Source organism: Calypte anna, chromosome 11 (genome assembly GCF_003957555.1).
Source record: "Calypte anna isolate BGI_N300 chromosome 11, bCalAnn1_v1.p, whole genome shotgun sequence".
Taxonomy (NCBI): Eukaryota; Metazoa; Chordata; class Aves; order Apodiformes; family Trochilidae; genus Calypte; species Calypte anna.
The window spans coordinates 3,763,820-3,780,885 of NC_044257.1; the positions used below are offsets into that span (position 1 = coordinate 3,763,820).

The 17,066-nt window shown below is 39.7% G+C and overlaps 1 protein-coding gene across 1 annotated transcript in view; it reads right to left on the reverse strand.

Moving 5' to 3' along the window:
- The window catches only part of MMP2 (matrix metallopeptidase 2), a 33,372-nt gene extending 17,398 nt beyond the window's left edge, over positions 1 to 15,974 (reverse strand). The window contains exons 1-6 of the mRNA XM_008501292.1: positions 15,657 to 15,974; positions 11,634 to 11,860; positions 9,848 to 9,996; positions 7,613 to 7,741; positions 5,921 to 6,094; positions 149 to 322 (exon numbers count right to left, since the gene is read on the reverse strand). Coding sequence (XP_008499514.1) covers positions 149 to 322; positions 5,921 to 6,094; positions 7,613 to 7,741; positions 9,848 to 9,996; positions 11,634 to 11,860; positions 15,657 to 15,800 — 997 coding nt within the window. The 5' untranslated portion in view covers positions 15,801 to 15,974. The remainder of the gene's footprint in view (positions 1 to 148; positions 323 to 5,920; positions 6,095 to 7,612; positions 7,742 to 9,847; positions 9,997 to 11,633; positions 11,861 to 15,656) is intronic.
- Positions 15,975 to 17,066: the final 1,092 nt, after the last annotated feature.

The following is a 17,066-nucleotide window of genomic DNA, read 5'->3' on the forward strand; positions in this document are numbered from 1 at the left end:
GTGTTCTGGTTACTTCCTTGGCCACCTATGCTGAGGTTGTGCCTACCTCCTCAACTTCTGCATGCTCTGGTGGAGGTGTAAAAAGGGAGACTTGTTACTTAAAACACTGACAAATTAGACTGTGTTACACAAACAAAATTCCTTGTACCAGTCTCTGGACAGAATCCATATTTCTTATCTCTGTCGTAGTCCTCAGTGGTCCCACACCATCGGTATCCATCTGTCCTGCCTTCTGTAGTGCACTGGTCATAGGACTGGCCTTGAAATTTAAAGGGAAATTTGCAGGGCTGTCCATCACCATTGCCACCCATCGTAAAAAGTGCTGTAGAGAAAACACAAAGAGGAATGTCACTGCCCAGTGCTCAGTGTCAAGGAAGTATCACCACCAGTGACAATGCTGCAGAGATCAGGCAGCTGCTGTGCCTGGTGCCAGTCACACCCACAGCCTCTCCTTGACACCAATATTGAAGTGCTTTGGCAAGACAGACAGGGGATGTTGCAGTCTGACAACTGTATAGAAAGGAACTGATCTTTATAAGGAAACTGGGAATGAAGAAAATTCTACCAAGCTTTCTAAAGGTGGTGTGAATTGTCTGAATACTGTATAGCCTGCTTCATAACATATAATTGATGTCTCTGAAAAAGAACATTTAGGAAGAGGATGTTGGAAAAGTCACTTGTGTTCCTTGGTGCTTCTCTTTTTGAATTACCTTGCATAAAATATCTTATCTAGAATGGCAAACTTTGTACAGAGCCACAGATCAGTTTTTCCTTATGACCACCTGTGTATATTGTTCAGTGTCTTCAAGATGCTGATATACAGTGGAGTTAGTCAAATAATACCCTGTAGGCTTTTCCTCTTGGCTTATCTTCTGATTCCTGAGAATCCTTGCAGCTGGGCTCAGGCACTTGAGATAAGCAAGGGGCTCCTTTGACAAAGCTTTTGTTTTGTTAGTGCTCCTGACTGGAGGCTTTTGGTCTTCTTGGGATTGTTTATACACAAACAAGACCCCATGGCTCAATTCTGAGAAGGAGAAATATCTCTCGTTAAGGAAGGGGAGTGGATTAAACTGAGTCAGGAGTTCTGGGATCGGATTTTGGATTTTAATAAGCCTGCTGTAATATATAGAGGAAGACAGAAAAATTTTCTTATGCTGCTTTTTAAAAGAAATGTATGTCCAGGCTGATTTACATGAAAATGCCAGTGGCTTGGAGCATCTGGAATTTTGGGAATCTGCTTGTGTCTTGTCATGGCTGCTGTATCCATAGGAATCCTTAGTGGCAGGACTGTGTGAGTGCCATGTGCTGTTGAGAGGAAACTGTGAGGGCAACAAATTGCTCTGAACAGAGGCAAAAAACCTTCCATGCAACTCTGCACTAATTCCCCTTAAGATTTAACAGCAGCACCTCAGGATGCAAAAGCCCTGTTTGAGTTCCCTGTCAAGTAAGCATGACTGGGCCTTTATTAAGGTTTCCAAGGGGATACCTCTTCCACCCTCCTTCCCACAGATGTAAGCTAAGGTAAAACCCAAAGAGCATGAGGGAAGGCCTGGTGGGTTATTTCTAGCTTTGCTGTTATTCCTGATGACCAAAAAGCCATTGCAGCCTCAATGCCTTTGTGTAGGATTTGAGGGGCTTTGCCTTTGCTTGGTCAAGTGTGCTTCACTTTTCAGAGTAGTAACAAAAACCCAACTTCTTCTGGGTAAAGTCTGACTGGGAGGGATTCTGAAAATGGGGGATTGTGACACAGATCATTAATTTTACCTTCTCATCTTCAGTCAGTATTTGGCCACAGCCTCAGGGGCATGAACCAGTAAGTTACTGAGATAAGTTCCAGTCACACTAAAGAGAGGACCTGGAGCTTTTCATATCTGGCTCACATGCATGAGTTCACTGAACTTCTGATCTGGCCAAGCTGTCATCTGTATCCTTCTGCATCCTGAACATCCTGAAGCAGCAACACAGAGGTGCTACCTCTAGACAAAAGGTGCTCATCAAGATAACTGCAACACACATTGTGCACACCCAAAAGAGCAAGCTGCAAATGTTTGTATTTGTTTTGGATGATGTAATAAATTAGGAAATGTGCATTAACTAGGACTGTGGCTATTGTGATTGGAGAAAGACTTTTTTTTTTTTTTTTTTTAAAATAAAGAAATCGTACAATTGGAAGGCAAAATTAAACTGAGTTGTTTAGATGACTCATTTACCACATGAGCTACTTCCAGCTCCAGGTCTGGCAAACTTTGTATTTTAATAGCCTTCTTTTATTGGTTAAATGTGGCTAAATTACAAAAACCTTATGGAAAGTTAGTCTCCTACTGCTTTGCATGCAGTCTTTGTGAGTCACAGTCAAAATACAGTTTTTCATTTAGCTCGAGGTATCATTATGTGATGGTAACAACAGTTTATTAAAGTTTTCAAATCCTCCTTAACTAGAAAATTCTTTAATATATATGAAAGTTAAAGACAGAGACTAGGTCAGTTTCTGCCCAAACAAAGCAAAAGCTTAATTTAATTTGAAGTGAATCTAAAAGAGACTGACTTGTGTTCTGCATCATGGTAAGCTCAGCAATTTAAAAATCAGTGAAGATAGGGTGATGTGAGAACAGATTCCAACTGGACATTGCGAGTCTGAGCTGCACTGGACTGTTAGCTCTTCCCAGAATAATCAGCCAGCTGGGATGTAAGGAAGCCTCAGGCTGGAAGGCTGCTAAAAATCCTGTGGCACAGGTCCAGGGTGGAGGTAGCTGCAGCTACATGAAGGTTCTGTCTGGGAGAACAGTTGAGCAGCAGCCTACAAAAACTACAACCAGCATGAAAGAGGTACAGGCAGAGTGCAGGTGTTAGTAACAGATGTCAGAGGGCCAGAGGAGCCTAAATGTCCTGTAGTTTCAGTGCAATTTGGTAAAGACAGAGATTCAAGATTCCTCAGTCCCATATGGCAAAGGAGAGGTTGATCACACCTGCCTAAGATTTGGGTGGTAGGTGGTAACTTTCTGCTTTGACAAATGATAGTTGAATCAGTCTACAAAATTAGGGTACAGATCTGGGTTTAACTTCAGAAAAGCCTGGGCAGTACCATAGCTTGAAATATGTTTCCAAATACGCAGTGTGGCAAGAACTGAAAGTAGCTGCAGTGAATCAAAAGGGGGTGAGAAACAAACACTGACAACTGGGAATGCCACCCCCAGCACAGGCTCTATGATGTAAATCCTCCCCTGTCTGAATTTATTCAACTGGATTTGAACAAATGGTGTCTCAGAATACTGAGTGAACAATGCTGCTCTGGATTTAATAAGAAACATCTGTGCATGACTGTTCAAGGATCTTGTGAAACAATTACATCAGAAACAAAAGGCTGAAACCCTTCTGTTCCATTTCAGGAACTTTGACACAAGTGTTTCCAGGATCATCAGCTTCCAGAACCAACTCTCCCTGAGAGTGCTTCACTGCTTGTGTTTTCAGTCCTGTAGGACTGGGATTTTTCAAAGGTATCAGGCAGGGTATGTGGATTTCAGCTGCCTGAAATCTGGGCTTCATTCTGACTATATCCAAGCATTTGTGGTATTTTAAAGAAATAAGGCCAATTTTACTCTTTTCCAGCTGGAAGGATTAACCTGAGGGACAGGAGATGTGGTTGAAAAGTAGAGAGTAAGGGAGCTGGCAAAATTTTAGGCAAAAATGATTGTGCAGGTGTTTGTGTGCGTTAGGCTAAAGAGGCTGCTTCTCAAAGTCATGGAGCTAATGACAACTTTTTTTTGTTTTTGTTTTTTTTTTTCAATTGAACTCTGCTAAAAGTTCACAGTTCTGTGTGTTGATGCCCTGTTGTTATGTACAAGCTGTCACCATGGTAGATTGCAGCTCTAGATGTGATCTATAGTGGGCAACTAAGGCTTTGAAAATCAAAGTGTAATTTTTTATCACTTTAAGGCTAGAAGTCTGGTGTGTTCTACAACAGACTTTGCAAACCACTAGCATCCTGGTACAGAAACATGTCATCTCATATTGGAAACTATATGGCCTTGTGAATGAATCTGAGAAATCCCCAACATTTTTCAAGCAGGAATCCATTTAGTGCTTGCCTACAATCGGATACCAGGGAAGTTTTAAAGACAGGGTATCCCAGCTTTTTCTACACCTGAATTTCTTAACAGACATACGTGTAACACACACGTTTGGTTTTGCACCACTTGGGGCTTGCCTAGGATGTGTCAGGCTGTGCTTGTGCATTCTTGGTCTGGCAGTACCCTAACATGTTCTTGGTTTGTTAGCTTTGCATCTAAAGCATCACTAATTTTCTTTCAGCAATCTGCATTACCTTTCTTTGTACTGACTGTGTGATGCCCTGATATTATAAATAACTTCAGTACTGTTGTTCCCAGCAGGATTAGCATGTGTCCAACAAAAACTTCACTATTTTCATATCTTTCATAACTTTCTTAATATTTGTTATGACACAGCAGCAGCAGGCAGAAGTTTTAGTGACCTTGTGGCTCCATTGCTCAGGACATAGGGTAACAGGAGTGATGAAACACTCCCTGCTGACAAAAACTTAGAGCAATCAGCTATGTACAAACAGAAGAAAGTGAATATGGGATATTGCAGCACTGGGAATGCCCATGAATATAGGTGCCAGCACTGGAGCTGGCAAACAGGAGATGAATCAAACTCCTTACCTTCTTTTCTCACTGCTGATAAATTAGCACAGTAGTCTACAGCAAATTATACTTAATTACTTCTCTAAAGGTTTCCTGCTGTGTTATACAGGAGATCAAATAAACACTCATATAATAATAAATTGTCTGAAACCTTATCTCCAGTAGGCTCATTAAAATTTCTAAGCATATAAATACATGTTCCTGATGTTTAACAGGAAACATACTGTCATAATTTAATTTGAAAGATGTTAATAATACTGTATATATATTTTTAGAAGTTACAGCTACATGAAAGGATTATACATATTGTTTAATTTGTAAAGGAGTGTTTCCAAATATGAAATAAATTGCTTGTGAATCAGAGGAATCTGTTCACGTTCCAAAAACATAGAAATTTAATATGATCTTAGCTTTTCTAGACCCTCTAGCAGTTGTGTACAGGTACTGATACAGATTTGTGACATACCATGCAAGTCCTGTACCTGAAGTGTGCTCCTAGAACTGCTTCATGAGCAAGAGTTGTATGATCAGTGTTAAAAATAAAAACCTAAATTCTAAAAATTAGTGCTCTCCTAGCTAATGACTTACAGTGTACCAATGTATAACTTTGTACCAGCATAGATATTATAATTTGGTCATTTTTACTTTGAAAAGCAATATGAGGTCATTAAAGGGTGATTTGTGACAATAGTTGTGTCAAGTTGCCCTAAAAGGGCTCTGGACTCAGAGGATTTGGGCCACCAGTTGATAACATTGGTGTGTAAAGTTCAGGAGCTTTGGCTTAATGGGTTTCATCCTTAACTGGTTTTTGCCCATCCCTGCTCTTGAAGGAGATGCAGTTGAAACTGTGAGTGGAATGGCCTGCAATTTAGGGAGAGTTTTCTGTCATTTCGTGTGCTTCATCTCCTAGTGTGGCCCTATCCATGCTCTAAAAGTTGAGTAACTTTCCTAGATCATGAAAATAAACCTGTGCTGTCTTCCCTATATCCCTGGGGCTGACATTGCTTCTGACATATCTTCAGTATGTCCTTGTTTTTGGAGAAATGCCTCCACCTGGGTCATCATCAGTTACAAACTCTCCTATGCTAAGGGAGCATTTAGGGAGTTTTTTTCTGCTTAGATATTGAGGAGACACTGGAGAGCAGGAAATCTAAATCTGCCAGAAAGGAAATAGATGTACAAGGATGGGTATATGGAGAAAACAGGCAGGGCACATACCACCAGAAAAAAAATCAGTAGAACAAAAGTGCTCTACTTACATTCATGGGGACAAAAGCCATATTTGCCATCTGCATCAAAGTCTTTGGTTGTGGAACACCAGAGGAATCCATCACTGCGTCCTGCATCTGTGCAGCTGTTGTATTCCTTGCCATTGAACCAGAAGGGAAATTTGCAGTATTCACCATCTGCATTTCCATACTTCACTCTAACCACTATAAAGAGAACAAATGCAGTGGTGAAATTAGCCACTAAGTGATTTAAAAAAAAAAAAGCAGTTTCTGGACTTCTTTTCCTGGAGGGCATTGGTATAGAAATGCAGTCTGAGTTTCCACTTTGAAATACAATATGTTGCTGGTCTCTGTATTGGCAAAATTACCATGGCTGAAATAATAACTGGTAATTTTGAAAGGATTGCATGGATATTACTCATGGCAAAGTGTTAGAATGAACAGTCCTTAGAATTAGCCCAGAAAAAGTATATATGTTTTCGTTACTATGGCAATGGAAATTTCTAAATGTGCTGTTAATACATTTAGTAATTTAGTTACTTTCGTAATGGTCTCAAATGTTCAGTATAGTTGGAGAGTTTCTGGGCAGGAGTTGAGCATGAGCTGAACATGCCTTGTGCCTCAAAGCATTTTGGTATTTCTAATTGGACTTGAATGAGATCTGCTCTGGTAACACAGACACACCCAGGTTCTGGGTTTTACTGCAGTTTGTCCCATGTAGTCCTGATACTACAGCACTGGTGCTATAATATGTGTTCACCTCTAAATACTTCACTTATTTTACTGGCAGTCACTGGCTGGATGCTTGTGCAGTATTTCCACTAATACAGAAAACATTTTCCTCCTGTACATTGTTAGTTTGAGGCAGGGATCTGCTCCAGTTACATCATGTACTGCTCAGTGCTTTTGCTAATGTTAAAAGCAAGCCAAATAGAAGGAAGTTGACTATTTTGGTATTAAAGGTCAATTACATTTTCAATGGGAGGACAGCTGAGAAAAATAGAATTTTAAATGACAGGTAAGCATGAATTTCAGGTCATATTCAAGTTTTCCAAATTATTTCACAATAGAAGAATTATAATTAAAAATATACTATTGTGTCAAAGTTCAAGCAGGAAAAAAAAGTAAGTCCCAAGCTATTAATACTTGGTCTTGTTTGTTGTATTATTATGAGGTTATGGCAAACTGCCTGATAAAGATTCTTGGAGATGTTCTTAATCCACTGTTCAGTAATGATTTTGTTTCAGTCCTCAACATAAGAGATTTATATTCCACTAGTTTTTGACAGATACTTTAAGTATATAAATCTCTGCTTAGGTGGATGATTGTTTTTATCAACTGCATCCTTATCTTAAGCCATCTTAAAAGGATATGTTGGCAGAAAAGCACTGCCCAGTCTGCCTGTTACAAATGAAATTAAAGATGTTGTAATCTGGGTACCAGAGAACTTAGTTATGGCTTTCTGCTTTTCCCACAAGTTGTGAAGGTGGTGCAGCATCAGGCCCATTATTTATTCAGTTTTTCAAGAGACAGCAGTAGAGGAAAAGAATTGGAAATCCCAGGTAACATCTCTTTAGGAATTATAGAAACATTTTGTAGAGAACAATATAATTTTTATCTCCTAACATTTATTGACATATCAATGACAACTTTAAGTGCAGTGTCTGAAAGAGCAGTAAAACATTGCAGCCATTTGTTCTGAAACATCAAAAACTCCAGTACCTTGCCCTTCTCCAAGAGTCCACAGCTCATCATCATCAAAATGGGAGTCTCCTCCAATTCCTGGCCCTGGTGCAAAGGCATGAGCCAGGAGACCATCTTTGCCATCAAATGGATATCCATCACCATGCTCTGCAGGAGGAAGCAGACAAAAAAAAAACAGAGCAATTTCTCCTGACCTTAGCTCTGTCAGAATCCACACATTAATGATGATTTCAGGTCTACTTTCCCATCTGAGACAGCAGCAGAACACTTCACTGAGTTGATTGGTATAGGTTGTGCTGGCAATGCTGCACCAGAAGCAGCCAGTTCTTACAAAGAACATTAAGTGTCAGTACTGCAGCTGTCACAGCATGTTATTTTATGTCTCCTAAGTATTGTGGAAAGCAATCAAAGAACAGTGAAATACTGCATAGTAGACTGGTAGAAGCTGTAAAACAAACATTGTAGCTGAGAAGTATTTTCAGATCATTTGTATCAGCCTCCCACACTGAGGTTGGAAAGCAAAAGACAGATTTCTTTTTGCAGGCTGTGTTTTTCTGCTGCACCTCAGGCTGCTGTGCTCTTTTCTTTTGCAAGACTCCGACTGCTTTGAGCAGGAAAGCAAATCAGCTGAGTGTCTGAGCAGTGAGCCTCTGGAAAGCTGTCTGCTGTGCAGTGCTGAGTGCTGTAACTGAGCCTCTTCCATCAACCACCCCAAGACTCAGCAGTGCTGTAGGGCAGCAGCAGGTTAAGTAGCTCTCCTGTTATTGCACTGTAGCCTTTTCTTGGAAGTACTCTGCCTGTGGGTAAGGCAGGCTGGCAAGGGCATAGCCCTGGTATTCATAGCTTTCTCACCACACTGACCTGTGCATCAAAGCTGGCTGCCAGCAGCTCCAGTTGCATCATTTCAGGCCTTTTGGTCTGATGTCTTGCCATTTAACAGGAGCTGGGAATACACAGCCCTGATTCTCCTACTCTGTTACACTGATTTCATGATGCTGTCACTCTCCTAAGACTAGTCCAGTTCATTCATTGCAGTAGGCTGGTGTGTCAGTTGTCATGGAGAAGATTTTGACATGTATTAGGTGTTTTAGTCCCATTTATTTCAAAGTGCATCCTTCACTTAAGAGAAAGCTTTAAAATGAAAAACCTTGTGGATTTCCCTGCTCCTGTGAATGTGACATGTAGTAAAGTCAGAAGAATGAATTAATGTGGAAGAAGTTCTTCACCCACTGTTTCTGAGCCTGCGTATAAGCAGCAAGTACTAACACCAGCAGAAACACAGAAACACTTCTGCTTTGTAAGATGACTTTTTTTTTTTTTTTTTTTTTTTTTTGTCAACTGTGCCAGCCTGGATGAGGATCAGAAGTTTTGAATTCTGTACAGAATCTCTGAAGCTTTTGAGGTCAACTCTTCAGTAGCTAAAGCAAAGAAAACCAGCTTGAAATGGAGACTTTTACAAAGAGCTCAGTTATTCTTTGAACTGTTCACTTCACTTCCAAGGTCTACCTCCCAAGTGACTGGCTGCACAACTATCTTCATTAGTATTAAAAATTCTTTGACTGTCCCTAAGAAGTTAAAATGCCCCAGGTTTACACTGAAAAGCTATAAACATTCTTTCATGGGAGACCAAAGTTAATTACGAAGTCATGTACAACAAATATTAATCAAGCCACCTATCAGCAGCTGGACTCAAACCATAATTCATCTTACAGTCCGTATATTTAAATTTCTTAAGACCAAGGCATGTATTGAAAGCCTGCATTCTGCTATGCTAAAAAAGAGAAGGCAGCTATAGAGTCAAAATTGATTTTAAGCTCCATTAGATTAGGACCTCCACCCCTATCCTGGGAAATGGACTTTGGAGCCATAAATAAAGAGTTTGAGGGCATTCTCTTCCATGGTGGGATCCAGCTCACATCTCGTGAAGCATGGAACCAATATTTCCTAGTTCTAGTTCTGCTTTGTAAATTCAAAATAAAAATGTTGGCCCTGGTGATTCTCTTTAATAATATAGTCTAAGGATATTATAAGATAATGTAGTCTAAGGATATTATTTAAATACTTTTCTTTCTCTCAGCTATAAAAAAATATCTTGCTGAAATCTGATCTTAGCCTGTAAATGCCAAGTGCAAACTAGGACAAGGTTTGCCAGAAAGGCTCAGGGGTACTACTTGTTGATGGTAGGTCATTCCAAATGTAAGAACTAATGAAAGGAACAAAACCAAAGCCATATGTAAAAATAGAAAGATATACCCCATCGGCCAAAATTGATCATAATGTCAGCTTCCCCATCGTTTATTCGGTTAAATCTCAGTGGGGTGACATCACTCCAGACTTGAAAGGCTCGAGCAAAGGCATCATCAACTGTCTCTGGATCCAAATCTGGGGTGTAGCCAATAATCCTGCAAGGTAAAAAGAAGAGTTAAATGACACAGAAATCCCCTCCTGTTCTCTGCTGTTTACTGCTCAAAATGTAGAGAGCAGCAATACTGGTTAAGAGGTAACACTGCTTCATTGAGATCTAGATACTTTCCATTGATTCAGAAAATGTATTTAAAAGATATGTTTAGATGGGGTGCATAATACTTCTTTTCCTTTGGAATTGTCGTAGCAGCATCAAGAAAATTATGGAACCAGAGGCTGTAAAGCCTGCATGGCAGGGAGCCTTGTACAAAATACTCAGGGATTTGCATCAGTGCTGAGGTGCTGGCAGGACAATAGCTTGTGTGCCTCTACTCCATTACATTTGGGGTTTAAATTTTTATAGACTACCTAGTTTGCAAGTTGTGCTGTCACTTTAGACATGGACATCCGAGCTCATCTGTAAGATTTATAAGATACATATATAGGTAAGATTTATTCACCAGAAAAAGAGCTCAACAATGTTCTGAAAGTGTCAAGTGTGAATTGTTTTGCTCTTTAATAACAAGAAAACACCAGCTCTTCTCCCTGTCCATTGTCATTAGCTGTACAGCAACCGCAACGGTGGTTCAAGGGTTGGACTCGATGATCTCTGAGGTCCCTTCCAACCCAGCCAATTCTATGATTCTATGATTCCCAGTTAAATGCTAATCCTTTACTGGTGTGCCAGTTATATTGGCAGTGGGGTACATGGGGAAACAGGAGGCAACAGCTTGCCATAGGCCTGACATGAGAAAGGGACAAACTCTTGTTTTCTTATTATTCATATATTTTAATTGGACTTCTGAGTGCTTTATGTTATAGCCAGCTAGGCTCCATGTGAAGGCAAGTTTCCAGTTCTTTGGAGAATGAAGAATAATCAGAAGCAGCACATCAGCAATGGGGACTGCTAGAACTGCCACAGGTTTTTGCAGTGGTTTTAGGCTAGTCACAGAATGAGGGATGGTTTGGGTCATAACTTGTGAGGAAGCAGCAGACCAAGTCAAACAGCTAAGATAAACCTGCTCTTTGTTCTCAATGGGGCTAAAAGTTTGCTTCTGGACCACCAAAGATAATGAGACTTTTTATGTTACTGACTTCAGTAAGAGCTGTATTGTATATATATTGTGTATATATATATATATATTCCCGACTCTTCAGAGGAAGAAATTACAACATGCTAAAACTGTTGCAATATGTTTCCTTTAAAACATTTTTGTGTATATCTGAAATACTATTGCTTTATTTTAAAATTTATTTAATGATTACCATTTTTATCACTGCTGAATGCAGAGGAATAGATCCTCCTAAGTGGCCTCTGTAGTCAGTCAGTGCTGTAGACACTGCTGAGCAGTTGGGCAGGTGAGAAACTCCTGCTCCAGTTCCTGTAGGATGCTTGCAGCAAAACACAAACCCAAAATCTCTTTAGACTCAACAAGAACTGTACATCTGAGCTTTAGATGATTATTCATGAAATTTTACACTGTGAAATTTCATAGGCATTTACTAAAGTGTTCATAAAACAAAAAGAGATTTTAAGTGAAGAAATCCTCTCTAGCCCTCTAACCAGCTACTCCACTTCTAAGTATTCTGTTTAAAAGGTTACACAGGAGCAAGCCCCAACATCACCAGCCCATACCTGTAAGTTATATGATTCTTTTCCCATTTTGGCTTTCTTGGAAAGAAGTTGTAATTGGCTACATCTGGGTTACCACAGCGAGGCTTCTTCATTGTCTCAATAGTATTTTGATCCAAATCTCCTGTTTCAGGCAGCCCAAAAAATTTCTGCATTTTCTTCAAAGTATCTTTCAGGACAAATAAATTGCAGTTGTCTTTTGGACATCCATAATATTTGTTAAGATATTGCTTGGAAAAAAGCACAGAACAAAGACTGTAAAATTCATAGAAGAAACAGTTAATCATTACAAATAAATAATGTAATTCCATGTTAGCTTCCCATCTGTAATTTGCAAGTTTTCTTTTTGAAATTACTATTATTAGTAACTGAGAGACCAGCAGAATCTCCTTAATTGACATGAACCATCCTTGATCACACAACATTGCTAATTAGCAATAATTTCCACTATTAGCTTTCACCTTTACTTAATGAATTGCTTTATTAGTAAGTAGAGCATAGAGCTTTAATGTAGAACTACAAAGTAAAAATGGATTTATCTTTTCTGGTTTCTTTATGATGTATAAATCTGCTTACAGTTTTAGATTTTGTGTATTTATTTTTTTTCTTGGAAGACTCTATGGATTATTGAGAAACTTGCCAAGGTATCAAAGCAAGCACACAAATTAGACCACATTAATTCAGAAGAAAAAACCATTGTTTATTCAAACCACACAGAACTGTTTGGATGTTGTGTGTATTTGCTTTTTAGTCTAACGTTGCAAAGAGCTGAAGAAGTTGGTTAATATTTACTGTTTTTTCCCTTAAATTCAGCAATGACTGGCAGAATTACTGTGTGCTCCTTAGAGTAGGGACCAACCCTGAAAGAATACCTGGTGGTCTCTAGCACATGGTGAAACCTGCCTTGAAAAAAAGAAAATAGTCGCTCCAATAAACCAGAGCAAGAAGAAGCAAATGAAAAACTTCCAGTTAAATCCTCAGCAACTGCATAAAATGCCTCATCAGCTCTGTTCCTAACTGCAGACTCACAACCACATCATGGGCACACAATGGAGTGCTGGCTACCCAGTGGGCTTCAATTCAGTGTTTGCATCCAGACTGAATTTGAGAAAACCCATAGCTCAGGCTGTTGCTTTGCCTTGAACTGTTGCACCAACAGGCTAAGTCACCCTGTTTTAATTACATGCAGCTTTAGATTGTTGAATTTGTATCTTCCTTGAGGATTAGGATGATGATGGTTTGGGTGCTTCTATAGTAATGACAACAGCCAATCATTAGGTTATTATTTTCATTGACAGTTTCTAAGCAGCTTGACTAAACTATCTGAAGTTGTAGGCTTTATCCAGTAAAGTGAATCTTATGGTTCTCTTTCACAGAGGTTTCAGAACACACTCAAGTCTGTAATATTTTATTCCTATCCCTAACAGGAAAGCTCCAGCCCTGAGTTGGTAAGTGTTCCCAAACTGACGTATAGGCCACCCAAACTGGTGCTTAGCATGGCACAGAGCTGAGAGATGCCCATGTCAATGGTGTTGTCAGACAGGAAGGCTACAAGTTACTGATACTTCAGGTAAAATGGTCTGTAGCAGAGGAAGAAGCATCCTTCAGATATTGTATCCAAAATAGTCTCTGCAAACCTAAGGTGGGAAAACAGCCTAAATAAGGTCAAGCCATATTTGTCAAATACGTATCAGAAATATCAGGGAAAGTTATTTCTTACTGAGGGTTACAAGAAACCTCACAAAAGGACTTCACTTTTCAGTTATTGTGCCAGAGAGTATTCCCAAGTGAAACCTTACTTGATGTATCTAATTAACTGAGTGAAGTTAGCCCAGGAGACTGGTGAAAAGACCACTATGTCAGCAAAATACAGCAAAGGTTATTTGATGACTGCAGTTGGTGGAGCCTGGATTTCACCATCCCTCCTCATTAAGTGCAGCTGCACCTCCTCTGCCCTGCACAGGAGATGGCTCAGAGCTTACGCAGAGGATTTCATCATGATGTGGCACCATTTCCTTTCAGAAGCTCCTCCATCCACCTTCTGACTGAGCATAGATTATTCCTGTTCTTTGTGATTTTTATAACTGCTGTTGTGGTATTTCTCTAGTGGAGACTGTGGCACTGGCAAATGGTGGGCAGAGGATGTTTTTACCTTTGCTGTCACCAAGCATCTGCCTACTCACAGTTAATGGGCCCTGGTGGAAATAACATGATGTGCATTAGCACCTAATCAAATAAATCAGTCTGGAGGATCTGTTTTTATCCCAGGCTGTCATTTTAATGTCCTATGTTGTATTTTCTTATGCTTCTTATGCTTCCCTGCTCCATTGAGGTACCATGGTATTATACAGATAACACAGCAGAACTAAGTTTACTGATGAAGCAGGAATGCTGCTCTTACTGTTCTAGATTTGGGAGTAAGACAAAAAAGCAAAAAAATAAAATGAGGCATAGTACAGAATTCTACTTGCTAGGATTCTAAATAGAAAGTCTCTCTTAGTTTTTCCTAAAATGGAGATTTTACTGAAGATGAGAAATGAACATAACCAGCTGTTCTATGAGAAGAAAATATAGTGTCTATGTAAACCACATCTTGGCCTAGGCTGCAATGTTCAGTTTCCCCAGAGTCAGCAGGGAGCTGTGGGGATCTGGAATTTTGATCCAGGCTGTTAATGGAACAGGGTCCAGCTGCAACACAGCAATTTGTGTTCTGATGCTGAGTGTTGGGGCTGTTCTGATGGAGGGGCTGAGGCAGAGTTAGCATTGCCCATGAATACTGGGAGAAAGACAAAGAACTGCAGTATGAAGCCAGCTTGCAGTTTTCCTTGAAGGACACAGGATAAATAGGTTGTTCAAAGGAAGGAGAGATGAGGGGGGATATGGATTGCTGTTATTGAATAAAACCTGACTGTGTGCAAGAAAACAGATTATTTAAGAGGGGTTCAATTACTTTCAGATATGTGGGACCCTTGTCTCTCTCATGCACTTCTCCCCCATCCCCTGGCTGCTGTGCTGATAGGGCAAAACTCTGGGTGAATTTGTTTTTCTTTAAAGACTGAGGAGTGCTCTATTTGGGTCAGTTTGTCTGTTTTTCCTGAGCTTTCCACCACAGCTCCCATCTGGAAATTCTCTCTACCCTCCCCCAGACCTTCTTTGGCCTGGCAACCTTTCTCAAGATTCATACCATCTCCTTAAGTAAAGTGACCAACTTTCAATCCTCTGTGTCCTAAAATAAGAATAATTTATCTCAATCTTCCTTAAAATGGACTTACTGCTGAAGAAGAGAAATGTCTACAATTTACATGCTAAAATAAGGATAATCTATCTCAATCTCCCCTGAAATGGACTTCCCCACAATGTCATTTTGATGAAGGTCCACAGGGCTAAAATATGGTTGGAATAAAAAACTGTAGTTATAGGTATAATTTGCTAATGTCACAGAAATCCAAACTCTTTTTTTTCCTCCCCCATTAAATTTGGAAAAAAAAAAATTCTTTAAACCTCTGAGATATTTTTTCAAAGTCCCAACTAGTCACAATGCTTTCTGAAACTGGAGCCAGCTTTCAATTGTAATCATCCCTTAAAGCTGTGTTTATGCACAGCATGGCAAACTATCTGGAAAATAAACTTAGGAAAGCTGTGATACATGCACTGAGTCTCAGCAGCCCTCACTTCTACTTGATTTAAGTAAAAAAAAATAAGATGTATCTTATTTGCCCTTCTTCCTCCTACCATTGCAATCTTTCGATTACAGTCACAATGATTTAATGAAATTATTTTGTATGTTCAAACTAAAAAAAAAAAAAAGACTCTCTTTCCTGGCTTTAAAAATTTTAAGAGAGGAAACATTACTTGGCTCTGGCTTTAACTTTTGAAAGCTGATACCTTTTCTAGCCAGCTAGCACTTCCAGAGACTCTAGGGAGAGAATGCTACAATCATTCCTTAGCCTCGGCTGAAACAAGAAAGAAACATCTGCTTATGAAACAACAATATAAATGTGAAGCAAAGATGAAACCAACACTTACCACTGCTAGTTCTTTGTCTGTTTTGGGAGTGCTGTCTCCAGGAAACTTAATGATTGGTGATGGTGCAGCTAAAGTTTTGCTTAAAAGATACACTTGGATTAATAGTACTTTAAAAACGAAGCCACAGACAATGTGAGTCTTCATTCTGCCTAAACTTGTGCTCTCTTTTTTGGAAAAACCTTTTCCCTGACTCTCCTGCCTGTTACTTTAGCTGCACAGTGCAACCAGTTGCTTATCTGCACATCTTAACTCTCTGCCCCGTTTTCTCTTTTGCTTGCTCTAGCAATTCCTTTGTATGTTTAAAACATCCAGATGCGCAGTCTCAGGCTACCACAAGAGGAAGTCTGAAAACTAGTGGAAACATGAGAAAAGGGCAGTTACCAGATGTGATTGCTGTGATTTTAAGGTAGCAACAGGCAGATACTTATTACTGCTGGAAGAGGCCACATTTTCTCCTTATTTGCATATATGAAAGTGCTCAGTTTTGCCAGAGAACAGAAAAAAGGAAAATCGTATTTTGTCTTGAGGGTGAAGTATCCCACATATATTAAAAAAATAATAATAATTAGTGCCTAAACATTATTTTCCTGGTTTTCCACCGACCTAATAATTTGCTTTAGTCCTATGTGGTTGCACTCCTACCTAGTACCTTACAGTGAACATTTTTATTATGGACTTTGAGGCAAACCCTACAGGAGCCCTCGTGCCCCTCCTGCTCAGGCTGCACAAACTGTAGGTCTGTGTACACAGCTCTTGCTTGGTGTGAGCATTGCTCCCTCCCTGGCCTATGCAGAATGTGCAGAGCTCTGAATAAGATGCTTGTGGCTCATTTGGGTTTAGAAGCAGCTTGAGGCTTTGCCACCTACTGGCCCTATGAATCACCTTAATCTACTGGGGGAGAGCTAATCATGCAGACTCAGATATTATCTTCAATAATTGACATCAGGGGAATTCTATGAAATTCAGGGTTTGCTTCTGCTGGGGTTTAGTCCACTGGTGCAGCTGCCTTATTCTGAAATGTTGGTGTAAATATGTCCATTGTCATGGACAGTCTTTTTATCGTGTTATTCATAATATTGCCAGCTTTGAGATGTTATTACAAGCAGAATACTTTTTTAGTTGTGTATCCATAATCTAGAGGCTTGGCTCATGACTTGTTAAGGCAGGAGGCTGGCAGTTCTGCATGAATGGAAACTGTGTTCTGGCAAACCAAGTGTCACACAACAGTTTCTATTAAACAGGAGTACAGCCAGCACGGGTCCTCTCAGCTGCATCACAGCATAAAGGTTATCATGGATTTTTACTGGATCTTAAATGAAATTTTTCCAGATATGACTCTTTCTACCAAATAGGGCTGTTAATGAAAGTAAAGGGATGGTTTAACTGCTGCCCAACTTTCCATACTCTGTA